Below are 26,131 nucleotides of genomic sequence, written 5' to 3'. Positions count from 1 at the left end.
ACTGGACTTCAAAATCTCTGAAGTCAGACTTCTCGCCAATTGTGGGCCCGCCGCTGCCCGATTGGCCAACGCTGGAAAAGCCGCGGCGTGGCCCTTGCTTCCATGCTCCGAGTCCTCGAATGCCAGCAGTGGAACCCTCACCAGTGAGTGTCCTGCTCCAATTGTAATGGGTCCAGGACAGATGCCCAGCTATTTGCCTCCGTGGCCATCAACTTCAGCTTTCTTCGATCATTTACACCCCCAATTCCAGCAGTTTCTTCTGTGCTTGACACGACGGGGAAATGGGCCGGGCGGAGTGAGGGTGGGAAAAGGTCCCATGAACTCAGTTCGGAAGCTTGTCGTGCATTGATGTCGAGAGGACGGAAGGTGAGATGGCCAACTGCTGAACGTGGTATGCTAACAAAGTTTCAATGTTGTGGATTACAGATCCTACTGTACTCTCCGCAGTGCACGATCGCAAGCATCGCCGCTTCACAATGATGTCCCGGCAGCTGACGAGGACAACCCGCGGTGAGTTTGGGCAGTATTGTCGACAACGCTCTGACGCCGGTAGCGAACCGCGCACTCTCCGATCGGGGCCATGCTGATAAGCCTGCCCCAGTTGCTCATGTTAAGCCGGGCGAGCGCTTCGCTGTCTCAGAAAGATGACTCCATGTTCAATGGCGCGTACTGCGATGACGTTTTATTCAACCTTCGCGGGCGATTCGAGCATGGCCGCAGATGGGAGACCAGCCAGCGGCCATTCGGTATATTCTGGGCCGAACCCGAGTACCAGGTTGGGGTTTAGCGCCTAATACGGAGATGTCAACTTGCAGTGCGTCCGTCCCATCCTCCTGGGGCCATCCTGCCCATTCGGACGAGTCTTTCGAAATACCTATCCAGAATTCCAGATCATCTCGGAGATTGTCGGTCAGGTACGGTATTGAACACGCACTCGGCCAGGCTGATCTTTCCATATGTTAACAGCTCAGCGCCATCCTCATCCCTGTTGCCATGTACTGGAAGCGCTTCCGGAACCCGAGTGGGACGACTCGAATTCTCGAAAGCGCCACGCGCCACGGGTTAAGATTTGGGGGCTCTCAGTGGGGCTCGACGAGACAAGCGAGCTGTGTGTTCCTGCATAAGCTCCCCCTTTTCTCCCCTGAGGACCCGCCCTGCCGCCGTCACAGCAGCCGCACCACCACCAGATCCCCCGCTTTTGACCCATCGCCAACCTCACCATGTTTCAAGCCGTTCAGGGCAACGGATGACGCACCCAGCTGTGCGATTGGCCTGCCCGGACTTCGTCGACGGTCAGTTCATGCCTTGGCGACGATACCCTGTCTCACATCAATTGAATCGCCCGCCAGTGCCGCCACGGCATCACCTTGGCGTCCCATCGTCGCTTGCCGGTCGCTCCACCACATCACGGCCATGATCTCTATTTCTGTTTGTACTGACCCGCTTCATGTTACCCCAACGGCGGCCCCGCTCTGCCCGTGAACTGACCGGCATGGGTCCCTGTTGGCGTCAGTCCGTCCCAACCGACGCTGCCGCCGCCATCCTGCAAGCTCTCTCCCTCCATCCCCACCCTCTGTGCCTTGGGCCTGCGCCGAGTTCGTCATCATCATGACCCCCGCGCGCCAGGAACCGAGTGCATGGCCCACTCTCGACTGAGCCGCTAATTTTACTGAAACAGCGTGCTTCTACATCTGCCCAACCGCCAAGGGACAAGCGCTTTTCCGGGCTTGGAGCACAGTCTTCTGTCCGTTGCGATGATAGCGGACTTAATGCCGGACCGGGCAAGGTTACCGTTCAGGTGATGTACCAGGGTACACCAGCTCCTGAATGTTGCGTGGATATAAGATGCTCTTCTGGTCCTGTCGATGGACTGGCGTCTACTCTTTCTACAGGCGCCAGTCGACCTTCAAGCAAAGCCATTTTTGTCATTCATTCCTTGTATCTACATTCGCTTCATTGACTGGAGACTCTTCTTTTTTGACAACTTGATCCATTCTTTCCGCTAGACGGTACAGTTGAGCTTTCGACACGCATAGCTTCTTCCAGCACACAACAGCTTCGAAAATGCCTTCCTACACCTCCAAGACTCTCCTTTCCGCTCTGGCGGCGGCCGCCTCAGTGTCGGCCCACGGCCACGTTAGGAACATCGTGATTAACGGTGTCTCGTATCAGAACTACGATCCGACCAGCTTCCCTTACATGCAGAACCCGCCCACTGTTGTTGGCTGGGCTGCCGGCAACACCGACAATGGCTTTGTTGCCCCTGATGCCTTTGCCAGTGGCGACATCATTTGCCACAAGTCGGCCAAAAATGCTGGCGGCCACGCTGTCGTTGCGGCTGGTGACAAGATCTTCATCCAGTGGGACACCTGGCCTGAATCCCATCACGGACCTGTTCTCGACTACCTTGCCAGCTGTGGGGACGCTGGCTGCGAGAGCGTTGACAAGACCACCCTCGAGTTCTTCAAGATCTCCGAGGTTGGTCTGGTTGACGGCACCAGTGCCCCTGGCGTCTGGGGCTCGGACCAGCTGATTGCCAACAACAACTCGTGGATGGTCCAGATTCCGTCCAACATTTCCCCTGGCAACTACGTCCTTCGCCACGAGATCATCGCCCTGCACAGCGCCGGCCAGGCCAATGGTGCGCAGAACTACCCGCAGTGCTTCAACCTGCAAATAACTGGCTCGGGCACCGCCAAACCCGCCGGCACCCTTGGCACTGCCCTCTACAAGGCCGACGACGCCGGAATTCTGGCCAACATCTACACCTCACCCGTCACCTACGAGATCCCCGGTCCTGCCCTGATCGAAGGCGCGGCTAGCATCGAGCAGACCTCGTCCGCCATCACCGCCTCAGGCACTGCCGTCACTGGCTCCGCCACTGCTGTCCCTGTCGCCACCACAACCACGGCCATCAACGGCGGCGCCACTGAGGTCCCCGCCTCGCCCACGACCACCGCCGCCGCCGAAACTTCGACCGCTGCGTCTTCCTCGGCGGCTGATGTCGGCGCTACCCCGACCAGCACCGCCACCGCCGGTGCTACCGCCGCGCCGGTCCCCACTCGCTGCCCTGGTCTCAAGAAGAAGCGCAGCAGCCGCCGCCACGCCCGCGATGTGCGCCGCCACTAAGGTCTCCCACGCCCATTTTGTTTCGTTTTTCGCCCGGTGCGGTTTGAGGCATGTGATGCCTGTTGGGAACCACTAGCTTCATGTTCCTGTTTTTAGGCAACTGTGCCTACCCCTGATGACGCAAGTTCACTTCACCTGTAAATATGGCTTTGCTTCAGTTTTTGTAAGATATATCCTGGGCTGCAGCCGGCGGTGGGGTTGCGTGGATAGACAAATTCAGCGAGATAAAGGCTTCACGAGGTTTTCAAGAACTGTTATATACACGCACCTTGTATATGTGATTATGTCGTTCCAGCGTCTGGGTTCTAAGCGTACCATCTCAAACGGACGATATGAGGATTGTTGTCCGGTTTACAGGTCGCTTAGTGGAGGGTTTCGTCTTCGCTTGCAAGGAGTTTGCTCTTACTAAGGGCCCCTGAGCGCAGCCCGGTCATTGACTTCCAGCGATGGCAATAGCAGAGTTATTGGGTACCTACAGGCCAGACAACGACAGGGTTTCACGTCGTTGATCACTACCTGCCGCCTGGTAGTGTTAATCATGAATCCTCTAGCCTGCCGTGTTCTCGCATTTGGTCTCGCTTGATGATGATGAGCGAATGACGCTCGTTGACCCCTCCAGTTTCTCCAAGGTCAATGGAAAGACGAATGTGCATAGTAATATCAAACCCCAAGGTCATGGTAAAGCGAAGAGCTGGGAGGTTTGGGGAGTGTGCAGTCAAATCTAAAGCAACAACTTGATCAATTCTAATACAATGCTACTGTAACACATGTGCAGCTTCCGTTTGCCACCCCCTTATGGCATCGCAAGATTGACTTGAGCCCGATGATAGATTTCCTTGTGTCCGCCATCTTGAAACATTGAACGAACCCCTTTTGCAATTCATTGCTTGTCAGGTCTTCGCAGTAGCTGATTTCCCCTGGGAAGAGGAGAATGGGCGCAGAATTTGAGCGGAAAGGAAACATGGTCATCCATTCAACTTGATAAATGATATGGAGGCTCTGGGGCTTTTCATTTTTCTTTTTGGACGGTTTTTTGGAAGACAGCGAATGGTACGATGTCTCGGGTCAGACTCGGGAGCACTAATGTAAGAATGGGACTTGTAATGTCTAAAGGTAGCAACGGCATGCTTCTTTCGCAGCCGTCGGTTCAAACCTGCAGCCACAAAGCACCAGGCAGCCTGCAGTAAAATACTAGTAGGTACTGTATGTACGCAGTTCCACCAAAGATCAAGGGGTGTTAGTTTTTGGTCCCTCTTGTTTCCCCATTCTCTCTCATTTTCACTTGTCCATCGGCAGCATCGGACGGCATCACTGCGAGGGTCCGCAAACATGAAGCAGAAAAGGAACCCGCATTGCACCTTGATCCGTTCAAGGACGATCGCCGACAGGCCGAGCGCAAGACCACTACCCCGAATCATGACGGCCGTATTACCATCCCGAGAAGTTCCAGACAGTCCCAACACGATATTTGGCCTGGCCGACAGATACATGGTCCAACCCGAGGATGATGCGAAGTTCGCGACGCAATGCCCAGAAATCATCATTAACGCCATCCGGCGGCGCATGAAAGCCGTACGCGTGGGTGCCTCGGCTCTTGTGGAGGAAAGCATCGAGCCACATCAACCTCGTAAGGAAACAGCCAGGCCAGGAGAAAGGGACCCGCCACTTCCTGAAGTCGCTGCCTACCTTGGAAGAGACCCAACTGCGCCGCCAGAATCTCGAGAATTAAAACAAGATGCTCCGAAAGTGCCTGATTGAATGTATCAGCCGGAACACGGGGCCCATTTCATCCGTGCTGGCTAACGACTCGAGACGAAGTCCAGTCACAGTGCTCCTCGACGAGCTGACCGACAGCCAGAGACGGAGGTCCGCTTTGGGGCATCGAGTCAAGAAACTGGAGAGCTCTGTCCGCCAAGATGGGGACATCTTTCAGAGGTTGATGGGCACGGAACCAGTGCTTGATAATGGTAACCGGACTGCCAGCCGATCATACGCCACATTAGGTCGGATCTCGAGGAGCACCGGGCCTTGTCCGAGGTTCTAGGTTCTGCTCTGACGATCCGCAGCGTGCTCTCCATTAAATTGTTGCAACACCAGCGAGGCCAGGGGCCAGCACCCGGCGAGCTAGACACGGTGCTGTCAATGGACGAAGCAGACGATCTTGCAAGACAACTCGACAACAACCGAGGACTCCCAACTACCAAGTCATTCTCCTGCGTCCGGAACTGTTCTATGTGCCAGAGCCCCTAATTCTTGCGCATGCTGCCCATTTCGACCACATCCGGACGACTCCAGCCGCTGATCATGGGACGCCCGTATCAAACTCGAATCCCATGAGCGAATTCAACTGCTCCCCGTCCGGCTGAACATCCTGCTGCCATCAACACATCTGTGACGAGTGATACTACCCTGCGATCGTCTCGAGCATTGCGACTGACTGGTGGCGCAACCTGGGCTCGCACCGTTGGCTGCCCTGCCCGCTCCCAAAATGCTCCTCACTGCGGCCCATTAGCCACGATACGGAGCTGTCCACCATCCTCCGCACCTGCTGCAACCCCGCGGTCCTCGCCCACGTCCGGAGCTTTGAGCGCGCCTCGCGTCTCCGCACTGCCGCCGCAGCCCTCCATCCGACCCCGGAAGCCCTCTACCTCGCAGCAGACCTGCATGTCCACCTCAATAAACACAACCGCATCCTCGACCCCGTCGACTACGACGACGGCACAGCGACCACCACCAGCCACCCGCTCGTTGAGCTCCTGCCCGTGTCCATCACCACCGTCACCGCCACCGGTACCGCCGTCGCCGCCCTGGTCACCACATCCCTCCCAGACCCCACTAAACATCAGATGCAGCTCCAAGTCCCCATCTTCACCCACCTCCTCCTCAGCCCAGGCGGCCCCGCGTCCACCATTCCCCTTTCGTCCAGAATCGGACGCAAATGCGACACATGTCACTTCGTCATCCCCGATGTCACAACCGGCTCCCCCGAATCAGAAGCCCGTTGGGCAGAGGTGGTCAGGGGATTCCCCGGCGACTGGGCGTGGATGGTTCGCGCGTTCCCCCCGCCTGACGTGTTGAGGGTGTGTAGCGAGGTGCATGGGTCGGAGACGTGTAGAGGTTGCTTGCAGAGGTATACCGTCCGCGAGATGCGGGCGAGGAGGATGAAGGTGGACTGTCGGATTTGTCGGCATATTTATGGTAGGGAGGAGATGAAGGTTATGGTGTCAGAGGAGGTGTTTGCCGAGTGGGAGATCTTGCTTGATCAATGTGGCTGGGAACCTGTGAGAGAGTTCAAGGCTTGAGTGAGAGCCCGTCCGAGCCGGGCCTCAGCTGGGTGATGAACATCACTGTGGTGGAAATATTTTGGGCACCAAGCTTGCTCTCTCTAGAGCTTTGCAGGTGTGATATTAAGTCAGTTGACATAATAGTCAATTTAAAATCGATCTACGACCTACGGGTGTGCAGAGCCCTCCCAGTCATCGTTTCCAAAACCTGTCCTATCAGCCCCAGGTCAATGTACTCCGCTTGAGCCTGAGCATCGTCGTTCTCAGACAAGTCCAATGTTCCCAATGCTTAGAGCTAGGCAGTCATCACTCTCCTAGGTCTAGGTACTTACTCAGGGTTCACTTGGATGCCGGTGCGGCTCAGACTGCATCTCAAGAGAGCAGTGTAAGTCGATCAGTTGCCCAACGCTCATGGCAAACATGCCCTCATATTGTCGGCGACCTTAAAATCCAGTCCTCATTGAGTCTCTGTAGCACAAGCAGACCGGCATGATGCGCCAGGCATTCAAACATGGTCTATCTGTCTTTGAGTAGACGGCTGCGATGCAATATTGAAATGCGGCTGATTCTGTCTTGCCAAGGCAAAGAAATCATTGAACGCTTGCTCCAAACTTTCCATTGTGAACTCTCATTTACACGACACTGCGTGAAGCTAACAGCCAGAACTCCGGGTGCAAAATTGAAGGAACATCTCTGTGCCACCGTTTTCTTATTTTCTAAATGATTTCCAACTTGGGTTATTTCTATTCGTGGCCGATTCAGGTTTCTCGACTACCTACATTATCTACCAACGAATCGCCATGCCCATCATCGGACACAGGGCACGCAGGCTTAACAGAGGAGCATGAGCGGCTTCATAGGCAGAGCCACTCCAATGTCGTGGTGAAAAGTCATGTTCAACTCGGGTTATGAAGGAGGGAGGGAGAACGAGCCAGATGAAACGGACGGAGGAGGGGAAGTGAGGATTTTGCTCATAGCCAAGGTTTTTCTGTCTTCATTTTTCTCTGTATATGAACCGATGTTCCTTCCCAATAGAGATGGTCTGATATCACCGGCAGAGCACAGGAAGTAGGGAGTTGTGCTTCTTTGGTGGGTCTAAGCTAGACGTGCCTTTGGCTGCTTACAAAGCTAAGGCATTCCGGGACAATGATTTAAATATGTACCTTATGGAATCCAGCGCACCTTCCACTCGTTTCAACTTGCCGCCCTCCTCCAGTCAGAGGTGTGGCAGAAACTCAGTCCGTATCAGCCTCTTTGCCAACGGCAGTGTTTGTTGATCCGATGATCATGCGAAGCTTTCATTGTAAAGCAGCCCAGCAAGGTTCGATCTAAAACCCCTGCAATGGCCAAGCAACTGGAAATTTGGCAGCGGGAGCGGAAATGGCTTACTCGCCCAGAAGCTAACCCGTAATGGAAGAGCTAGTTTTTGAGGCCCTGGAACTCCCTCCAACTTCGCTCTTCACTGGTTGACATTGGCACTGCACTCCGAACGCTTCCGCAACAGTGCTTCAACAGGCACAGCACCATGACACGATAGCAGGATTGCTGCTGAGTGACCGATAAAACGATGACCAAGGGGCCGCCAGCACTTTGATGTCTTAGCAGGTGAGATATAGGTGCGATACGATTCAAGGACCTTCCTCATACTCATCAAGAAAGCGGACCCAGAACACCCGACACAGAATGCGGATGCTACCACGCCCCATACCCTGCCTGCCGCGACACCCGCCCCCTTCCCCGATCAAGTCTTGGCCGTCGAACTGCAGCTTTGACTGCCTCACGCATCGGATCAATGGAAGCAGTGCGAGAGAACTTCGCCAATTCCAACGTTTGGCTGGCTTCGACAAGGAAGATATTCCATTTTCAGAAGCGTTCCAAAGAATCACAAGTTGGACTCGACATTCGGCGCCTCAGTTCGAGTGCACGCCAAGGCGGTCTCTCTCTGTCCCGCTGACAGACGCGATGCTCTCCGCAACCCCGTTCCGACTTGCGATCAGTGCGATGCAATCAAGTCCGTCTGCATGGCGTACGGGCCCGGTGGTGTCCGGCATGTTTGATGAGGTGGTGGCCTGCAGCTGTCAAGTGCCTGCATACGCGAACTACAGTACCAACCTGGACAACGCCAGCTTCCAACCGTTGAACCATTCCATATCCGGACAGCTGCCGTTTCCAATTTGGGACGCTGGTCGCTGGGTGGTCCCGACCCAGGCACAGACAACGTCGCAGCACACGCCAGCTATTTGCCCCACGATGTCACGGCGGAACATGCGGCCGAGCTCTTTGACAGGCCACGAAGTAGCCGTCGACTCGCTTTCTCTGTTCTGGCATTTCGTATGCGGCCGGGAATGCGACCTGAGCAGAGCACAATGAACAAGCGCAGGATCAAAGCACGATCCAAAGCCACCGTCGTTCAGCTCAGCATCACTTCCCTTCATCAGCCTACCGTGGCAAAACCTTATTACCTTCCTACTCCGGCAGTCGAGATGCGGGAGAGACCTCCCCTCTCCCAGCCGAGTCAGGCGGGACACGCCAACTGCTTGCTGCCGATATTGAGTTCGCCGTTTGTGGCACACTCGCTGAATGACGGAGAGCCAAACTTGGATCCTTCTTGCTCCAGGAGACGCAACTTTAAACCACATCAAGGAGCCCCAACAGCCAGCCCGCAGCCCTCCTCATCAGCCATGAATCCGCGCGTATGCTCCCCCATGAGGTCAACCCTGCAGCCACTTCTCCGCACGGCGGCAATTGTCTTCATTCCCCTCCTTGTCAGCCCCGCCCGGCGCCATCTGACCACGCCATCTCCAATCCGTACGACACTACAGCCTGAGTAACTTGCCCGCAGTGCTTCCAACACCTTGTTTATGTATTCGGCCATGCTCGCCACCTGCCAGCCCGAGTCCTGACCGTGCTGGTTCTTGCTTTTATCATTTGCAACGATAGCGGGAAGAGAGCGAGGCTTGACTACGGCCTTTGCGATGGCCGCGAGCAAGAGGGGCACGCAATCCCACCCCCTCCTGGCAAGTGCCAGGGGCGCAGCCTTCCCTTCTGACATTCCGCGAGCCGCCGTTACATCGCGTCGAACATGAACAAAGCCAATGACAGGTGTCGAAAATCCTTCGGATAGCCCAGGGTGAGTGCTGGGCAGGCGCTCACCGAGTTCATCTGACCTGCTCGATGCAGGGCCTGCCAGGCCGGTAAGAACCAGCGCGTGACGAGGTATGCATGGCAACAAGCTCATTTCTTCCAATGAGTGAGTGTCTGGATGTTGATTATATTGCAGGATCTCTACTCGTTTGACTTCTGCATAGTACATACAAACGGACGCGGCTGCTGTCACGGGTACCAGCACAGATCTGCGCACACCTACCAACCCCATGCCAGAGTCGGCTTTCGACCGTTGCAACGCTCCTGCAAAATTCCAGGTTTTGATGGCCGCATTCGGTACCGGAATCGGATCGCACCACCCGCTGCAACGATGTGGTCCGAGCCCTGTCAAATCGTTGACTCCAAGATTCGAACCCACAGATGAATTCACGCTAGCCTTGCTCTCAGTTCTTGACCCGGACCTTTGTGATACCCGGTCAGCCCGTCCTCCCTTGGCTTCATCTTCATCGCTTGGCCGGCTGCATCCACCATGATGTCAACCACCCTCTCTCATCTCCACGGTTGACCTTGATCGGCTGTCAATCGCCGGAAAAGGTGGCGGTGGTGTGTGCTTGAGTGCTTGACCGTGACATTCGCACGTGGGCGCTGTGGTTCTGAGCAGTGATCGACGGCTGGGGCCGTCATCAATGCACTTGCACCGTACGGTATACGCGTACGGCGCGGTTGCGTGCCGGTTGACATGTCATGATATCTCAAGGACTGGTCACTATGCACAGCCATATCATGGGGAGCAGCACAAGCTGGCTGACTACCCGCTGCAGTTCACTGACAAAGAAAAAAGGGCCAGATTCCTGATCATCATGGCGTCCACCTCGACTGTGCCTATCATGCACACTGTGTAGGGCTGAGACGGCTGGAAGTCGTGACGGTACACGATGTTGCAGGTGCACCTAGAACATTCAACAGTCACACCATTGACACCAACGTCCTCGACCCACACTCCACAATCTGAGAGTAGGTACATCCGTACATATACCAATTGGATGCGCGGTAGATGAAGACACAGTCAGCCTTCTCAGATTCCAAATCAGGAAACACATGTCCAGTCTTTCCTCTATAAGCTTGCCGCGGCTGACCCGTTCCGTTCCCGAGCCTGCCGTCATGTCCCAGCAGCGGGATACCACACATCCCAGGTCTTAGGCAACAAAGGAACAGACTTTGCAGAGAACTCTCGTCAAACCCTGTTAGGTTTACTGAACGCCTGCTCATTAAAGTTACGAGGAGGAGCGGAGAGGAGGTACAGGAGGGTCACACTGGGTGGCAATAACGCCAATCAGGCGGGTCTTTGGAACTGTAACCAGCCAATACCGAACCGGTGAGCGCCGTTCGTCTCCAATCAGAGCTTACCGCAGTACCTGGTACCTTAGCTTGGCGAGGCAGTTGTGCCTCGCTGGGGGATCGAAGTCACCGAACTGAGGAGCGGCAACAATCGACGACTCATGAAGGGCCCTGGGGGGCCTTTGAAGGAGGTGACGGGACGAAGCGAGCTGGTGGTAAGGCTTGCTGAAGGGGATAAAAAAGGAAGGTGAGTGTGCTGAGTAACTTGAGGGTAAGCAGATGTCTTTTTCGCAGGTTTAAGGCAGGCCGGGAAATAGAAAAGATACAAGCAACTGGAAGCCACAGAGTGAAACCTTCTGACTCTGCGCCCTTCCCGTGGTTGAATTCAGGTCGAGATCCATGGATAAGAGCCTCCACTAACAGGCAAGAACGTTCAAAAGCGGAAACAAGACGTGGAGGAGCACGTTGGACAAAATTGCACTTGAAACATGCATACGGTTCTGCGGTTGGAAAGCTAATGTCCCACCAGGGCTCTGAGCATATAACGAACTTAACATGCAGAGTTCACAGCGGTAGACATTAATAAACACTGATCTGGAAAGCATTACGATTTAGCGGAGAAACCATGAACAGAGTGCCAATAAACTTTCTCCTTTCCGTTTTGATACCTTTCCCGGGTCCAGAACCGGTCCAAGACGTACGTGATAATCGCTGGTCCCATGGTTGAGCCTATTCTGGGGTTGTTGCGGAAGCGGCACGGATTTGTTTGGATGCCGAGAATGGGAAAGGAGATCCAGAGAGGAAGAGAGTTTGGGCGAGGTGGAACAAGGCTCTGAACGGGCTGCAGGGTCCCGCTGAGGTTTCAACCAGCAACCACAGTTAAGGGCAAGGTAGCCAATTCGAGATTTTAGCAAAGTCCCGAAACTGCTTTGTCTGAATTGGGCTTTTCGTTGACCCTGAAGACCGGATATCACCTTACACATATACAGGCCACACATGGATGAGATCAAGCCGGGCTTAAGGCGGATCTGGTCTACACAAACCCAAATAAGGAGAGCGTGGAGACTGATGGATTAGAGCAGGGAGCTACTTAATAAGCTTCAAATACTCAAAATAATAAGGCGGGCAAAATAATAGTGCTGGCAGCCACACAGGACTGGAAGTCATGTTCACAATCACGAGTTGCATCCACTGAGCACCTCAGGTACCTTGATTATACATCTCCTGCATTCGCCAAAAACGTTGGGGTGATATGAGTCCTTCCGGCCCACAGGCCGCGGCTTACTTACGGTTTGATCATGGCTCCGAGCAGGTGCATGGCTTTATGTTACTTCATTTTCGAACCTGAATGGCCTCTCAGCAGGAAACCTGCTGGCTGGTGAGACGACGATGACAGCGAAAAAGTTCATCGAGTCCTGAATCTCGCCAGCAACCTCCGTGGGATCGGAGGGGCCCCTGCCGGGCTTAGTTGACTGCTGCCATGTGGCATGTGGCGTGTTGCAACATCAAAGTCACATGGTCCTGAGTCTTTCTCCGGCGGCGAAGGACCCGGCCGCCAGGGTCTTGTGCTGGTGCCAAACTGAAAGGAGCCTCAATTGAATATGGGATATATTAATCTGCAGAGTCCAGCCGCGAAGTCCATCTATCTCGCGGTATTTTTGGCTCCTCAGGCAAGAGACAACCGGGCCACGTCAGGCACCTATGCGGGACGTAAATTGAATGATTCCCAGCACCGCAGGGGATGAGACGCAGTGTCTAAAGTTGCTGTTCACGTCCGTCTTGTGTATGCCCATAGGTCAAAAGGTATCGGACGGGAATTACCAAACAAGCTGTCATACCGTATCATCTCAACTAAGTGAGCAAAAACCAGCTGGGACAGGTTCCGCTAGCGGCTTGGTTGATCTGCCCTGTGTTGGGCAGCCAACAGTTACATGCTCGAGTAAGCTTAGATCAACCAAATGGTATTGAACAGATTGAGGTATGAAATGAAGCTTGAATTGGAGTCACGATTCCAGAGTGACCACACAAATGAAGGATCAAGATAGTGGGTTAGGGTGCCTCAGAATGTCCCTTTTCTTTTTTGGAACAAAAAATTGTCCTCTCTAATCCTCCCAAGGGAATTACCCCCTTATATAGAGACAGTGTGCCATGATATGACGTTTATGTCAGGAACTGCGTCATTGTGATGGATCTGTGTTGACTGAGAGTCTCGCATTGAACATCAGTGCTCAGTCCGTGAATCTTGGTGCCAAGGAACCCACGCAGTTCAACACCCTGCTAACCGTAACTGGTGTACACCTCCACCGCGGTTTTAAACGTTAGCGCAATACAAGCCCCACCACTAACCAAAATAAGTTAGCTATTTACATCATCTGGCTGTACTGAAATCTTTAATCATCTATAAGGTCACTCTCCTAGCAAATTCTATAGTAGAGTACTTCGAAGTTAAGCCAGTTATTTTCTTTACCTATATATATACTATTCGCTCTACTGCTATCAACATGTCAACCTTCGCATCTCGAGGATAGATATCCGCGCTCTGATCAATCATATAAGCATCTATAATTCGCTTACTGCGCAGCATTTTTACTACTTATAATGTCAGCAAATCTAGCAGCTGTAACTCATAGAGCCTACGAGCTAAGCTACGACATCTCCGAGGCGCTATGTCTAAGAACTCTCGCGAGATAGGAAAATAGAGGCGCGAGCCCTACGTAATTATGCTAAGTGGTCCTATCAAGCGATTGCCCAGGCCTTAAGAGCGACTCAACGGCAGGTGTAATGGGCCTATAACGGCCCAGTCACTCTATAGAAAGCTGAGTATATAGGCAGACTTCCGTTGATCCATACTCTGCAGAAAGAGATTCTCCGTCATTACTTCGAAGCCGACAACCTCTTCCGCGAGCTCCTATAGGGCGGTTTGAAGTACTATATCCCGCGACTTGAGCTCTCTAGAGAGACTGCGATCCTCAAAGCCCTACGATCAATGGGTTACTTAAGAAGGAAATGCCCCCGTAGGATTGAACTAACTGCTCAGCACTAGTCTGCACGACTCGCCTTTACATATGAACAGTTGGCTCTACAACCTAATCCTGAGGACTGGGAAAAGTTTACCGTTAGCGATGAGACTTGAGCTACTAATAATCTTGAACAGGAGAAATAGATTACTATATACGACACCGAAGACACTCAAACTTGGATACCCCTTCGGATAAAATCATATGGCTGGATGTTCTAGAGCTGCTTCACTGCAAGTATAAGAGACCCGGGTTTTTCTAGGAGAAGGGACATAGAGGTATAAATGCTGTCACGGGTAGTGTGACGGGCACCACCCAAGGTCTGGTCAGCTCGCACATATAAGATCGATATTGGTACAACGAGAGCAAGAGCTAAATGACAGGAATGGCGTGCAACCAGACCTTAAGTACTGGAGCAGAGGCCTATGCGTTAGCATGACCCTAGACGTATGATCAGACCCCATGACGTATGCATAACCGCAAGCATATGACATAACCATGACAACAGGAACGGGGAATCCCGTGACAGGTAGTGACAGTGTGAAGTTCATGTGCGCAACTCCTGATTCGACTGGACAGTTCGAACCACGCTCCCTTTTTTGAGGGTGTTACGCAGTGGTCAGCTACGCCCACCCGTGACAAGTGCTAAGAAATATCAGCATTATATACTTCCACTTGTACGGCAGTTCTAAGAGTCTTATAGATAAGTTCGCCTTCTAATAAGACAATGCTGTTGCCTATACGCTTAGTCAACGAGGCGTCTTATGATAGAACTTGGACTAGAGCTATTAGATTAGCCTATACGAAACCCGGACCTCAACCCGATAGAGAGTCTCTAGCAATAGCTGGAGAACTATGTTGAGGACTACTATCTAGATCTTCATCGACTTAGTCTTTCGGCTCTCTATACGGCTATTTAGGAGGCATAGAATGCAATTCCGGAGAACCTTTTACTACGGCTGGTAAACTCAATGCTAGATAGATTATAGAAAGTGATTGCAGCTAGGAGTGGAAGTATCGAGTACTAGATTTAATATGAATTTTTGTATGAATCTTAAAGTTTCTATACTTGCTGCTTATTCCGGTTAGTAGGTGGAGCTTATATCGTCCTATTATTCAGTACCTAGTAGAAGTATAGTTACCTCCTTTTCTATATACCTATTAGAATGTACTCATGGACTTAGATAAGCTATAATAAGCTTAGCGCCCTTCTACTAAAGGTCAGCTTATTTATTACTTATTATATTACTGTGACGGGCACCACCCAAGGTCTGGTCTGCTCGCACATACAAGATCGATATTGCTACAACGAGAGCAAGAGCTAGATGACAGGAATGGGCGTGCAACCAGACCTTAAGTACTGGAGCAGAGGCCTATGCGTAAGCATGACCATAGACGTATGATCAGACCCCATGACGTATGCATAACCGCAAGCATATGACATAACCATGAGAACAGGAACGGGGAATCCCGTGACAATTACTATTATTATTATTATTCCTATTACCGCTATGCCCTGGAGCTCGCCGGACTCTCTACCACTAATTACAAGGAAAACCATGTCTGTAAAGCTGGACTGAAACTCTCTGTCTACCATATACTTGTCTGAAGTCCGAAATTTACCTACTATAACGAAAAGAAAGGCGTAGATAGCCAACTAGGCCATCAAACTAGTCTAGTTCTAGCCGTGCAGCTAGCCTCTACAGGAGCTTCCTATAGCATAGTAGCTACCTCTTTACCTACCTTGCAAGCCTTCTCTCTATGTTTCCCCGCCCGTCGAGAGCCCTGTTTGGATTTCTCTGCAAGCATATCTTTATAGCCGGCTAGGTCCTTGGCTTTGGTAATTAGCGGCACTATATAGCTAAGTGTTCTACTATCTCCTTGCCTCGGCCGCATTCGCAGTAGGAGGAAGATAATATATAGGTATACTGTATATTATGCACTTTATTTCCTCAGTATATTCCCAGCTATTATATACTTACTACACTTAATATAATTTAGTAGACGTAGGAGGCTTACTGCTGCTTGCCTAGTTAGCTGAATAGCTAAAAAGAGGGGCAAAAATGAGGCTCAAACTAGGTATAGTTAGCAGGGCAGATTAACTGGGCCGCTAGTAGAGCCTGCCCTAGCTAGTTTTCGCGCACTTAGTTGAGATATTACGATATTTCAATCGCTACCGCATGCGGAGAGTCGTGAATCCCGTTACCAAAAGGGCAGGCGCCATTACCTACCAAACCTGGAGGCGGCCAGTAGCAGTGGGCGGAAGAATTGAAACGTACAGAATCGGGGGCCAGATTTAGAAGCCTTCTGGACCTTTCCTGATCCGCAAATCTGGAACGCCGGCAACGCTGAGTCCGATACGCCGGAGCGCCCCGGGCCCTGGCCTGCTGCACTCCAAATCGGCTGGAACACTATGGTGCAAGAGACTGACGGCGTTGTCTCCAAATCGGGGGAGTTTCCAGATAGGTCTGACGGGTTAAATCCTGTGGAGGTCCCTCAAGAAATGCCTGTACCGACCTCGATGATCTCACCTGCACTCGAGTTCTGGCAGGGATTGAATGGGCAGTCTGATAGGGCAGCGGGTCCTGAATTCGGCAAACCAGGTGCCAAAAAAGAGATGAATCCATCAGCTACAGGGCTGGTCTTGTTCGACGCAACTGGCGGTCGACCCCGGGTTCTCCGCTTCCAGAGTCCCTGTATCAACCCAAAAGCGTGCAGTGGGCCTGTCCAGTCGGATAGTATCCGCCCGTTTGGTGCATTCTCAATCATGAGGAACTGCTGGTGACGGGACATGCTGCGGACACGATGGCCGCAAAACCTGGCAATTCCGTTGTGGCCAGGTATACGGACGTATCGCAGACTCCGAATTGTCTTTACCCGCTGTCGTTCGAGCAGCATCAAGACCTCTTAACTTTAGATCTGGTCAGTCTCACTGCCGTTACAGGGTGGAAAGAGGCGAGCGAGGCAACCGCCGTGGCACGCTTCACTGCGTCACGAATCATGGGAAATCCAAAGCAATCTCAGTCTCCAGAATAGAGAGTCTTGCAGTTGATCATGGACTTTCGCAGTTTTGTGTTGCGAAGTTTGAGTGCCAGTGGGGAGCAGGTTGATTGCCGATTGGATGGAAGCTTTGAGCGAACATACGCTTGTTGCATAATGTAATCATTCGCATGATACGGTGTAAGATACGACGTACCTACCGAGCAATTCTGGTAAGTGCTGCTCCCTTCCAAATTGGCAAAGAAACGTCAAACCTGCGTTATGAACCACATTGGCTGATACTGCGTTTGGAGATTCAGATCTCAGCTTGCTCTCCTGATTGGGAACGCTTCCTTCTGTTGTGTTGCAACGGACTCAAATAACCACTGCCAACCCATTACTTCATAAAACTCCTGCTATCCGTACTGACATATCGTAGCGTGTGGAGCTCATGGGGCCCTGCGAATCAGTGCAACCATTGCTTGCCAATCTCGGGCCTGGAATGCGGCTTCCACTGTACGTCTCTCCAAGGGAGAGTCTTCGAACTCGATGTCTTTCTGTGCAGTCCAAGATTCGGCCAAGGCGACCGGGGGGCTATCCAGAGCCCTGCCGCCCGAAAATTCTCCTCGAAGGGCCGATTTCAGCTTGTGCTCAAAGACTGTGCACACGGGATGGGATATTAATATGAACCACCCCGGCCTTTAACAGATGACACTCAAGACTTCATCATCATTGATTTTTCCGAACGGCCAAGGAGAAGACATTTTGACTTCGAGGGGGTTCTTGCAGCGTCAGACCAAACGTCATGTTCGCCCCCGTTTTGCAGAGGCGCTGGAATCTGGATCTGGCGACCGCGCTCAGAAAACGCGGAACCTGCGCGGGTCCGCTCCTCCCGATGGCCAACCAAGATCTGCACAAGAGAGGTTGGGCCGGAGCCGGGCATGGTCTCTACCCCGGGAAATACTCCACAGGCTCCTCTGCTGAAAGCAAGTGGGCAAACGCTGGAGGGGAAAGCTTCAACATTCTGTCGACATTTCCGACCCAAACGTGTCCCTGATCTTTTCGTGATCGGTTGCAGGTTATCCAGACGGACAGGCACGGATCAGTCCATCCCCCGATGAGACCACGCAAGACGTTCGGATATCGCTAAACATCGCAACGACAATCCGGAAGCCTACACAGTATCAACTATCACTTGATGTGAGCTCACTTCCCAGGCTATAATTGCGACAGAAGACAAGAGAGGGCTCAATGTTCCATGATGGAGGTGTGGAAGCACGCCCTCGTTTGACAAGGGTATATGTGCATGAAGCTACAGGCCATGACCCTGGACCTTGCGAGCTCCGGGGCCTCGAGACGGCGTCCCGTCGCTTGGACCTCTCTTTCGAAGATTCTTCAGACGTTCTTACACGCCAATCATCGGCATGGTCTGGTCTCTGTTGCATGCCAGGACGCGCCAGAAAGCTTCTCGAATCCCTCTCACCTTGATGTTGGTGGTGCTGGTAGTGCTGATGACAGATGATCCCATCATCAAGCCATCGTTACAGAGCCAGGGCACTATTCCTTCGCGGTTCTCAAAGGGCACACAGCCAAGTGCATAGGTAGTTGTTGATACACACCACACCGGCGCCAATTAATATACGAGCTGCAGCATGCTATACTACCAACCCTCTACGCCTGAGATGGTGGAAGCGGTGCAGTCTCTCCAACCTTACCAAGGACCATCGGAACAGATTTGTCGAGTTTCTTGGGTCATGGCCCGAGATAGGGCCAATGAACCCCGACACGAAACACAACCCCTCCGCTCCCTACGTGCCGCTCCTGCACTAGGTAGCGAAGTATTTTTGTCTGTTCCTGAATATCTGCCATGCGCCTGTGTGCCAGGCTTTCATGCAGGCGCTTCGTCAGGAGCGTTAAAGAAAGAAACGATTGGCGTGTTTCCGGGGGTTGAACGTAGGGCGCCAGGACAGCATTCTTGCATCAGCAAGGACTCCAGCCCATTTGGTGTGCTGGATGAGAGGGGGACTCGACGCATCTCGGATGCTTCTACTGACTCGGTTACGTCGCGTGTTTCTCGGACGCATCTCGCAACTCAGCCAAGCAGATCAACCCCGGTAAACAAAGGGAGAGGCCTTCAAGACAAGGCCAATGTGGCCGCCCTGGATTTCGGACCCTGGGCAGCGCGGGGGATCAACAAGTGAGCAGCTTCACTCGAAAAAGACGGGAAAGGCGACTTTTTGAGGCTAGAAAGGGTTTAGAGGCAACTCCTGCGTTCATGCATGCATGCAGCGCACAGACGACAGCAAGCTCAGAAGGGCAGAGCTTGGATGGTGGATCGTTTTAATGCCGGGGCATGCCATTGTTCGGGAAGAAGGCCATGGGGCTCTCGCCTGACCGCCTATCCGTACAGACCTACACTACACTCATGCAGTCCCTATCCCAGCACGTCAGCGGCACCAGCGGGGTGCCCAAGAACATGTGGGGGCAAGAAGGCGGACAAGGGGCAGGTTATGAGCAACACAGGCGCCGGCCTGTCTTTAGAAGCTCGACACGGAGGTCTCCAGAACGGGCAGATAGAACTCCCGGACCCAGCACTTACAAGACATGCTGCACCAGGACTGGAGGCTGAAAGCCGTTATCAGCTCTCTGCGGGGGAGGAGCCGGAAACCAAGCCCCGTATCCGTAACGTACGGAGTACTGGGTACCTGGTCGCTTCAGAGCTTTCAAGGGCGCTATTCCAGGTCAGGCTTAAGACAGCGGAGGCCACAAGGCTTCGAGCCTGTCGCGCTGCCCAGACCGACAACCGGGACATTTATCCAGAGGAGCATCACCATCTTGGCGCGTACCGGGTACATGACTTCAACGACAGGGGCTTGCACGCGTAGGGCTGCTTCTTCCTCCGGCTGTAAGAACAATCCAGAGTATCGCCTCAGACCACCGTATCAACGCCACTCTTCTGACGACTCTGACGCGAGCCGGCGTTTGCGCGGTGGGGATAGACGAGGTCCTTCGGGAAGCGGAACAAGTGTCTCGTCATCATCACGGAAACGAAATTCAGGTCTGCAAACGCCGCCAAGCACTTCCCGTCTGTCCGTCAAGCATCGTGCGGCGTTGGCATTGCGACCCACCCCGGCTCTGTCCCCTGGCCCTGCACTTGGCCGGGTGGTCTGCCGGCTGAGACGAGCCCAGCTGGATGCTAGCCCAGCAGTTGTTCTGCCGTCCAGAGCCCATGGCAGCCACCACTAACGGCCCGAGAGCACACAGGGACTCCTCCCGCCGCGCCCGCGCATCGCCGAGTCTTTGGAATGGCCTGGACGGCGAAAAACAGGCAAGGCGCTGGAGCCCTTGAACCGTCAGGGGCCTCCAGGGTGTTCCTGGAAGCCTCGTCGTTGAAGAAACGGGCCCCAGCAGCCTTCAGACATCATCCTCGCCGTCAATCATATCACCGGCCGCTCATTCCATTATTGATGGCAGCCTCCACTCCGGACTGGGCAACGGCCCTGTCGTGGTTCCATCCGGAGGTCCCTGTCTTCCTCGTTCGTATCCCCTACCCCTTCTTAACTTAACATAGCTGCGGTAGCTATATCTGATCTACCTCCCTACTTCCCCCCGTTTATTTTGTCCCTTCCACCCTTTGCCGGTTACAGGTCCCAGAAGATCAGATTCACCGCTGCCAGTTGTTCCTTGCCAGCAAACCAAGTCATCCCGGCAAGACACGGGGGTCAGCACTGTCAGGCGTCAGACACGGCATTGCATTCCTGCTTGGCCTGATCCATTGTCCGGATTTCTACCTACGATCTGCAACTACGGGGAAAATTGCAGCCATCTCCTCCCGCCCTCCTTGCGCGTGCCAACCTCAAAAGTGGCTCTCCCCTCGGAGATTTCACTCTGCCGCCCTCGATCACTGCAGTGTGCCGAAGTGGGCGACCTTGACAACGGCCTGCAAGGCTTGATAAAGGTCTTGAACAGCGTCGTTGGAGATTCTGTTCGGAGCCGACTGTACCAACTTCACGTACAGAGTCATTTCGCTGTTGAGCGCCACACGAACAGTTTGAGAATCCGCTCTCGCCTTCCCCAAACTTCTTCTCCGGACCACTCGGTCGACGAAGAGCTCAGTGCAGGAATCGAGTGGAACAGAGACAAAGGAGCTGGGACAGCAGGAATAGGGAGCCTATGAGGACACAGCAGCAGTATCGGCTCCGGTTCACTTACATCCTCCCTGCTTGGCTCGGTCTACCAAACTTCTCCATCCGCCTTCGGCTCGCGGCAGCCCGCACACTGCATCGTGCAGATACCTGACGGCTCCCACCATCTCGACCTTTGCCTGCGTCCTTCCCCGGCACGCTCTTGGCATCGGTTCTCAACCCCAATCCTCTCCCAACGGATGTTGACCTGCCCCGCCCGCGGAGACCGGAGCTCCTCGTTGACCGACCTCACACACGGGACGTGACCGGCTGCTGCACTGCCAAACCCCCGACCAACCTTCAGCACCAAGCCTCCTCTTACGGACCTGCATGGTTTGTGCTGTCGCTTATTTGGTCGGTACCTCTGCATCCATACGCTGTCAGCCACGCCCGTCTTCCTTCCCCGTCACGCTCGCCTCCCAATATGGCTTGAACAACCCTTCAACTTTCCAAGAACACTGCTAGCTGACACCTTTTTTTCAGACTTCATCTAACCATTGGGCCAGCGGCCGGCTGCCTTCCCATTTCTTGATCACGGCTCCTGAGAGCAGAATCCTCCAGTCGCGAGGGAACAGCGAGGAGTTGCTGCGCCAACCGGACCCGTCGGTCTGCATGGGGCGTGGCTAACTAGGGGCTTCTGGTTAGTCATAATCCTTCGTCGCATCCTCACCAAAGAACACCCTCGAAATGTTGTCGACGTTGGGACAAGGCGACTTTGAGTTGGCGGTGCGGCAACAGCCAAAGTATGCCTGTGTTGCCATAGGAAAGGGTAAAGGTATAGCCCTCCATGTTTCTGCTTTCCATTCCCTGTCTGCTGCGCTGAATCCTCCCGGCTGACCCAGGCGCAGAACGGAAACCGATCGACCCACCACCCATTGTACAGCTCATGGTCAATCCCAGGAAAGACCCAGCCAGGACCTTTCTCCAGAACCCATATTTGATCCTGACGGCCAGGCTCATCCGCAAGGGCGACGAGGACCAAGACGAGCAGACGGGACCGAAAGAGAGCGATCTGACAGGGACGCTAGTATCATCTCTCTACAGCCTCAAAGACACAGACAACAGCCAAGGCGGCTTCTTCGTCTTTGGCGACCTGTCTGTGAGGAGAGTAGGCACATACAGGCTGGCGTTTATCCTCTACGAGCTCAAACTGGCCGAGAAGGAGTGCTGGCTCCTCTCCCGAACCGTGTCTGACCCCTTCGTCGTGTACGCCACCAAGACCTTTCCAGGGCTGGCCGAATCCACATTCCTCACCCGCTCATTCAGCGACCAAGGCGTGCGCCTCCGCCTCCGAAAGGATTCCCGCACCGTCTCGACCAAGAAACGGAGCATCAGCCAAGCCGACCAGATCCGCGCATCCCAGGCGATCCACGGCTACCTGCCACACGACGCCCACCACGACCTCAGCCCCAACGGCCATTCTCCCCACCACCTCCGCCGCCTTAGCAGCCTGCCCGACCAAGCTCAGCTGGACCGCTCCCGCGCCTCCATGGGCTCCCAAGGCAGCTACTACTCCGAGTCCCCACAGATGCGCCCGGGCGAGTACACGCCAACCTCGTACGGTTACGCCGTCTACGACCACCCAGAACCGAAACCCCCGCACAAGCGCCCGCGCATGGACGGCGGCACCTCCCCAAACAGCCCGCACACATCCGGCGGCTACGACACCGACGCAACAGCCTACCATCCCTACGCGCACCACCACCACCACTCCAACTCGCACGCCGGGCCCCGCACCCTCCCAGATACAACAACCCTCGGATCAATATACCCCTTAACCGTGACGACAACAAGCTACGCGGTCGCGACCCAGCCAGCCCTCACCAGCTTGCCACACATGCCCCCCCACACGGCCGGGCCCTATCCCTCCATCCCACGACTGGACACAACAACAGCGGCAGCGACCACCAACCTCCCGCCGCATTCTCCCGCCATTGGGCCCGGGTCCGCGACATCGGCTTTTCCCCCGACTGCTGGGGCCGCTGGTGGCGGCGGCGGCAGTAGCAGGAGGAGTCCCACCACCGCCTCGGCGGGGGGACATTATCATAACCCGTATTCGGGGCATCATCATGCTCATCATCATGCTGCTGCTGCTGCGGCGGCCATGTTTGTGTCTGCGGCGCCGACTAATAGTCTGCCGTATCACCCGGCTGCTGCGGCTGCTGCTCATGCTCATGCTCATCATGTCTCTGTTGCCGGGCAGGGGACTGGGTTGGGGATTGGGGTGGGCGGGTTGGAGTTGGATGGCGTGGACAGGCAGTGATGTCGGGAACTGGGGGAGTTATATGATGATTGCATTTGATTGCTGTTGTGGTGGTGGTTGATGCCGTCGTCTGGAGTGAGCTGGTGGGTTTTCGCATGGGTGGTCGGCCAGGTGCTTTGGCCGGGTGAAAAGGGCAAAAATACCCTGTCTGCCAATGTCGAACACACAAAATCAGTCAGTCGGGACGCATTGAAACGGAGGGATGAAGAGATGGGCTGCGAACGGGGCAGTGTTGGGGTGTTGTTCGCTTTGGTTGACGTTGGGGTTGGCCGTGCACTATGTCAGGGGCGGTCTGAGGCCTACATTTATTACTTTCTTCCTCTCTTTTGTCGCCCTCCCATGATCACATTACATTTTCCGGTTGGAAGGCAGGCAAGGCATAAAGTGCACAACGCAGAGTGATATCCCCGGGTGGACTGGGTCGGGACAGGATTGGGCTGGACGGGTTGTTTTTTTCATTTTCTCTCATTCTTACCTTTGTCATACATTTTTTTTTGGTAACCCACCCTTTTCTTTCCCGCTGCTTCAAGAATGTCATCTACACAACTGGATGCACGGATATACGAGATACCCGGTAATGGGGGGAACAGCCCTGGCCACCTGCAACGTTACTTGGGCGCCTGATTTGGGTGTTGCGGCGATAGCAGGTCGCCCTAGGTTAGGTTAGGTTAGGTGGTAGTCATAATTTCAGATCTTGTTAACTCAATCGATGTGCTGGCGGTGTTTTGTTTTGAGACCCCTGACATGAAGCGAATGGGGGCTTCGCCGGACCATCATCTCCTGGAAGGGCGGATATCGTGTAATGCCATTGGTCGGTTCTGTTTGCTTGCGCAGTTGAACGACCCTACGAAAATAGGACCTGTCACTGTGAGAAAAAGAAGGCACAGCCTCAGGCTAAACTGGATTTTGATGGAGAGATCACTCCGGCAGTGTCAAGAGTCTCGTATTTCGCCGGAAAGCGGTCCTGGTGTTGAGCCGGACGGGGATTTTTCCCATTCTCTCAGTGGCAGCCCGACCAAGAACGGAGCCATAAAGTTTGTAGCTGCCCTGCTGATAATTCAAACCCTGGTACTCGTCGATGGAACGGCGAACTCGAAGCTTGTGGTCCTTGGCCTCGGAGACCATGCAATCCCCTCACCCCCACCGCGCCCTCAACGCCTCATAAGCCTTGCGGTCAACAGGCAACACGCTTCCGTGTCTCAGGTTTCTCGGAAACGCTGCCCTGTTGCTTGCTGTCCATGCGCTGTTACTCGCCGGATCGGAGCTCTCGTAGGGCCTGTACCCATCCTCCCCATAAAAGTCCAGCAGCAAATGTACCTTTCCTGGCACCGTATTATCCCAGTACGCCGCCGGGCCTTCAACTCCTTTCTGAATGATGGCTGAATCCCCTCCGGGTCTGGTCCACGTGCCGAAGAGGCCTGTACTGGAGACCTCAACGAAGACTGTCTTGCGCGTTTCGTCCTTCATGAAGCGGAGAAAAGAATTTGAGCTGGCGCCGTTGAGTGGGAGGAAGGTTAGGTCGATGATGTTGGTTGGGGATTTGTCGATGAGGGTCTGAGGCGTAGTGAATGTCTTAAAGTCGCTTGTGTAGGCGTAGCGAATGCGGGTGTTGGACGGCGAGCCAGTATGGCCGGGATCGGAGGTTCCGTACTAGAATCAGTTGAGTGGTGTCATTCCCGGGTGACCATTCGTTGTTGTGATGCTGCCTTACAAACTTGGATGCCCAGTGGACGAGGTATTGCCCTGTTACAGTCAGCCTCGCATGCTTGTTCCTGACAGCTTGATGGCGTGCCTTTCGCAGGATCCCATATCGCTTCCGGAGCCCAGACCATGCCAGCGGTGGCATCTTCCACAATCACAAGCCTCTCGTTGCCCCAGTTGATGAGATCCGTGCTCTCCCAGACAAAGATCCCCCTCGACCCGGTCCGCTGTGCTGCATCCCACGATGTCTGCCATGGTGTCAGGATGGCGGTGACGACGACGACGGCCCAAAGCCCAACCTACCTTCCCAATGTCTAGGTCTGTTCCTATGATGTACCATTTCGTTCCAGCTTCACTCCCACCTCCGGGAATGACGGTTGGGTCCCGGACGCCTCCGGTCCCTTTCGTCGGCCTGATGATCGGCGAGCCCCTGTTCAAAGCTTTGAACGAGAGAGGGTCGTTGCCATTGCTGAGATAGAAGTAGACGAAGGGGTCGGCTCCGAGGAAGAACACTCCTAGGTAGCCGGCTAGATTGGGGTCGGCACGCCCAGACAATACACTGCTATGCCCCCCGACGTCGATGGCATATCCAAGGACAAGACAGGTCCAGGATGAAAGGAGAGCCGCGAGGCCTCGGAGTGTTCCGGAACATGTCCATACCATCATGGACCTGTTACCTAAAGCACTGGTTGTCCGGGTAGGCGCGGCGGCTGGGACCAGAAACGTGTGTTTCACTGCACAGCTACCGGGAGGAAATATGGTCTGGCTACCAGGTCATTGCAGACGGCAGCAACTTATACATTTTCAAGGCCGCCATCATCGAGTGCTACCCGAACCTCAGATGCCTTTCCGCTGTTTGGGCAGGCTTCCCCACAATCGCTTCTCCAAGGTTGGGTTGCATTTAGGCTTTAACTGCCCCGAGGCGCGTGCAAGTCTCTGCTTGATCTCGACATTTTATTTGTGCGCATACTGGCCAAATTGACTGAGGTCACCGGACCAGGGTGGTTGTGTCGCAATAACATGCGAGCTTTTGGTGGTTCCATCGCAACCGAGCTGGGTGTTCATACAGAAGCTTCATCACCGACCTTGGCGAGGTCGGATATGGCAACGGATTTGTGGAACAATTAAGCT

The 26,131-nt window shown here is 54.0% G+C and overlaps 6 protein-coding genes across 6 annotated transcripts; 5 read left to right on the top strand and 1 right to left on the bottom strand.

The window, feature by feature from the left end:
- Positions 1–890: 890 nt before the first annotated feature.
- Positions 891–1,933, top strand: N657DRAFT_202340 (uncharacterized protein). Its single transcript, XM_062786194.1, has 3 exons — positions 891–1,428; positions 1,514–1,545; positions 1,679–1,933. Exons 1-3 carry the CDS (start codon positions 994–996, stop codon positions 1,800–1,802), a joined length of 591 nt encoding a protein of 196 aa, XP_062651029.1. The 5' UTR covers positions 891–993; the 3' UTR covers positions 1,803–1,933.
- Positions 1,934–2,064: 131 nt separating this feature from the next.
- N657DRAFT_677905 (lytic polysaccharide monooxygenase) lies at positions 2,065–3,129 on the top strand (the record flags this gene model as incomplete). Its single annotated transcript, XM_062796025.1, has 1 exon — positions 2,065–3,129. The coding sequence occupies one exon, from the start codon at positions 2,065–2,067 to the stop codon at positions 3,127–3,129; it is 1,065 nt and encodes a 354-aa protein (XP_062651028.1).
- Positions 3,130–8,076: 4,947 nt separating this feature from the next.
- N657DRAFT_641216 (uncharacterized protein) lies at positions 8,077–9,193 on the top strand. Its single transcript, XM_062792103.1, has one exon. It carries the CDS (start codon positions 8,097–8,099, stop codon positions 8,781–8,783), a length of 687 nt encoding a protein of 228 aa, XP_062651027.1. The 5' UTR covers positions 8,077–8,096; the 3' UTR covers positions 8,784–9,193.
- A 9,286-nt stretch (positions 9,194–18,479) lies between these two features.
- N657DRAFT_641210 (uncharacterized protein) lies at positions 18,480–19,059 on the top strand. The gene has a single exon (XM_062792102.1). It carries the CDS (start codon positions 18,505–18,507, stop codon positions 19,051–19,053), a length of 549 nt encoding a protein of 182 aa, XP_062651026.1. The 5' UTR covers positions 18,480–18,504; the 3' UTR covers positions 19,054–19,059.
- A 2,664-nt stretch (positions 19,060–21,723) lies between these two features.
- On the top strand, positions 21,724–23,299 carry N657DRAFT_677902 (uncharacterized protein; the record flags this gene model as incomplete). Its single annotated transcript, XM_062796024.1, has 2 exons — positions 21,724–21,811; positions 21,885–23,299. 2 exons carry the CDS (start codon positions 21,724–21,726, stop codon positions 23,297–23,299), a joined length of 1,503 nt encoding a protein of 500 aa, XP_062651025.1.
- Positions 23,300–24,433: 1,134 nt separating this feature from the next.
- Positions 24,434–25,663, bottom strand: N657DRAFT_653534 (glycoside hydrolase family 43 protein; the record flags this gene model as incomplete). The annotated part of the gene is made up of 4 exons (XM_062794415.1): positions 24,434–24,949; positions 25,011–25,042; positions 25,092–25,248; positions 25,304–25,663. 4 exons carry the CDS (start codon positions 25,661–25,663, stop codon positions 24,434–24,436), a joined length of 1,065 nt encoding a protein of 354 aa, XP_062651024.1.
- Positions 25,664–26,131: the final 468 nt, after the last annotated feature.

This window comes from Parathielavia appendiculata (assembly GCF_033297405.1).
Source record: "Parathielavia appendiculata strain CBS 731.68 unplaced genomic scaffold N657scaffold_2, whole genome shotgun sequence".
NCBI classification, from domain to species: Eukaryota; Fungi; Ascomycota; class Sordariomycetes; order Sordariales; family Chaetomiaceae; genus Parathielavia; species Parathielavia appendiculata.
Note: the sequence above shows the minus strand (reverse complement) of the source record. Positions and strands in the feature narration are given on the sequence as shown.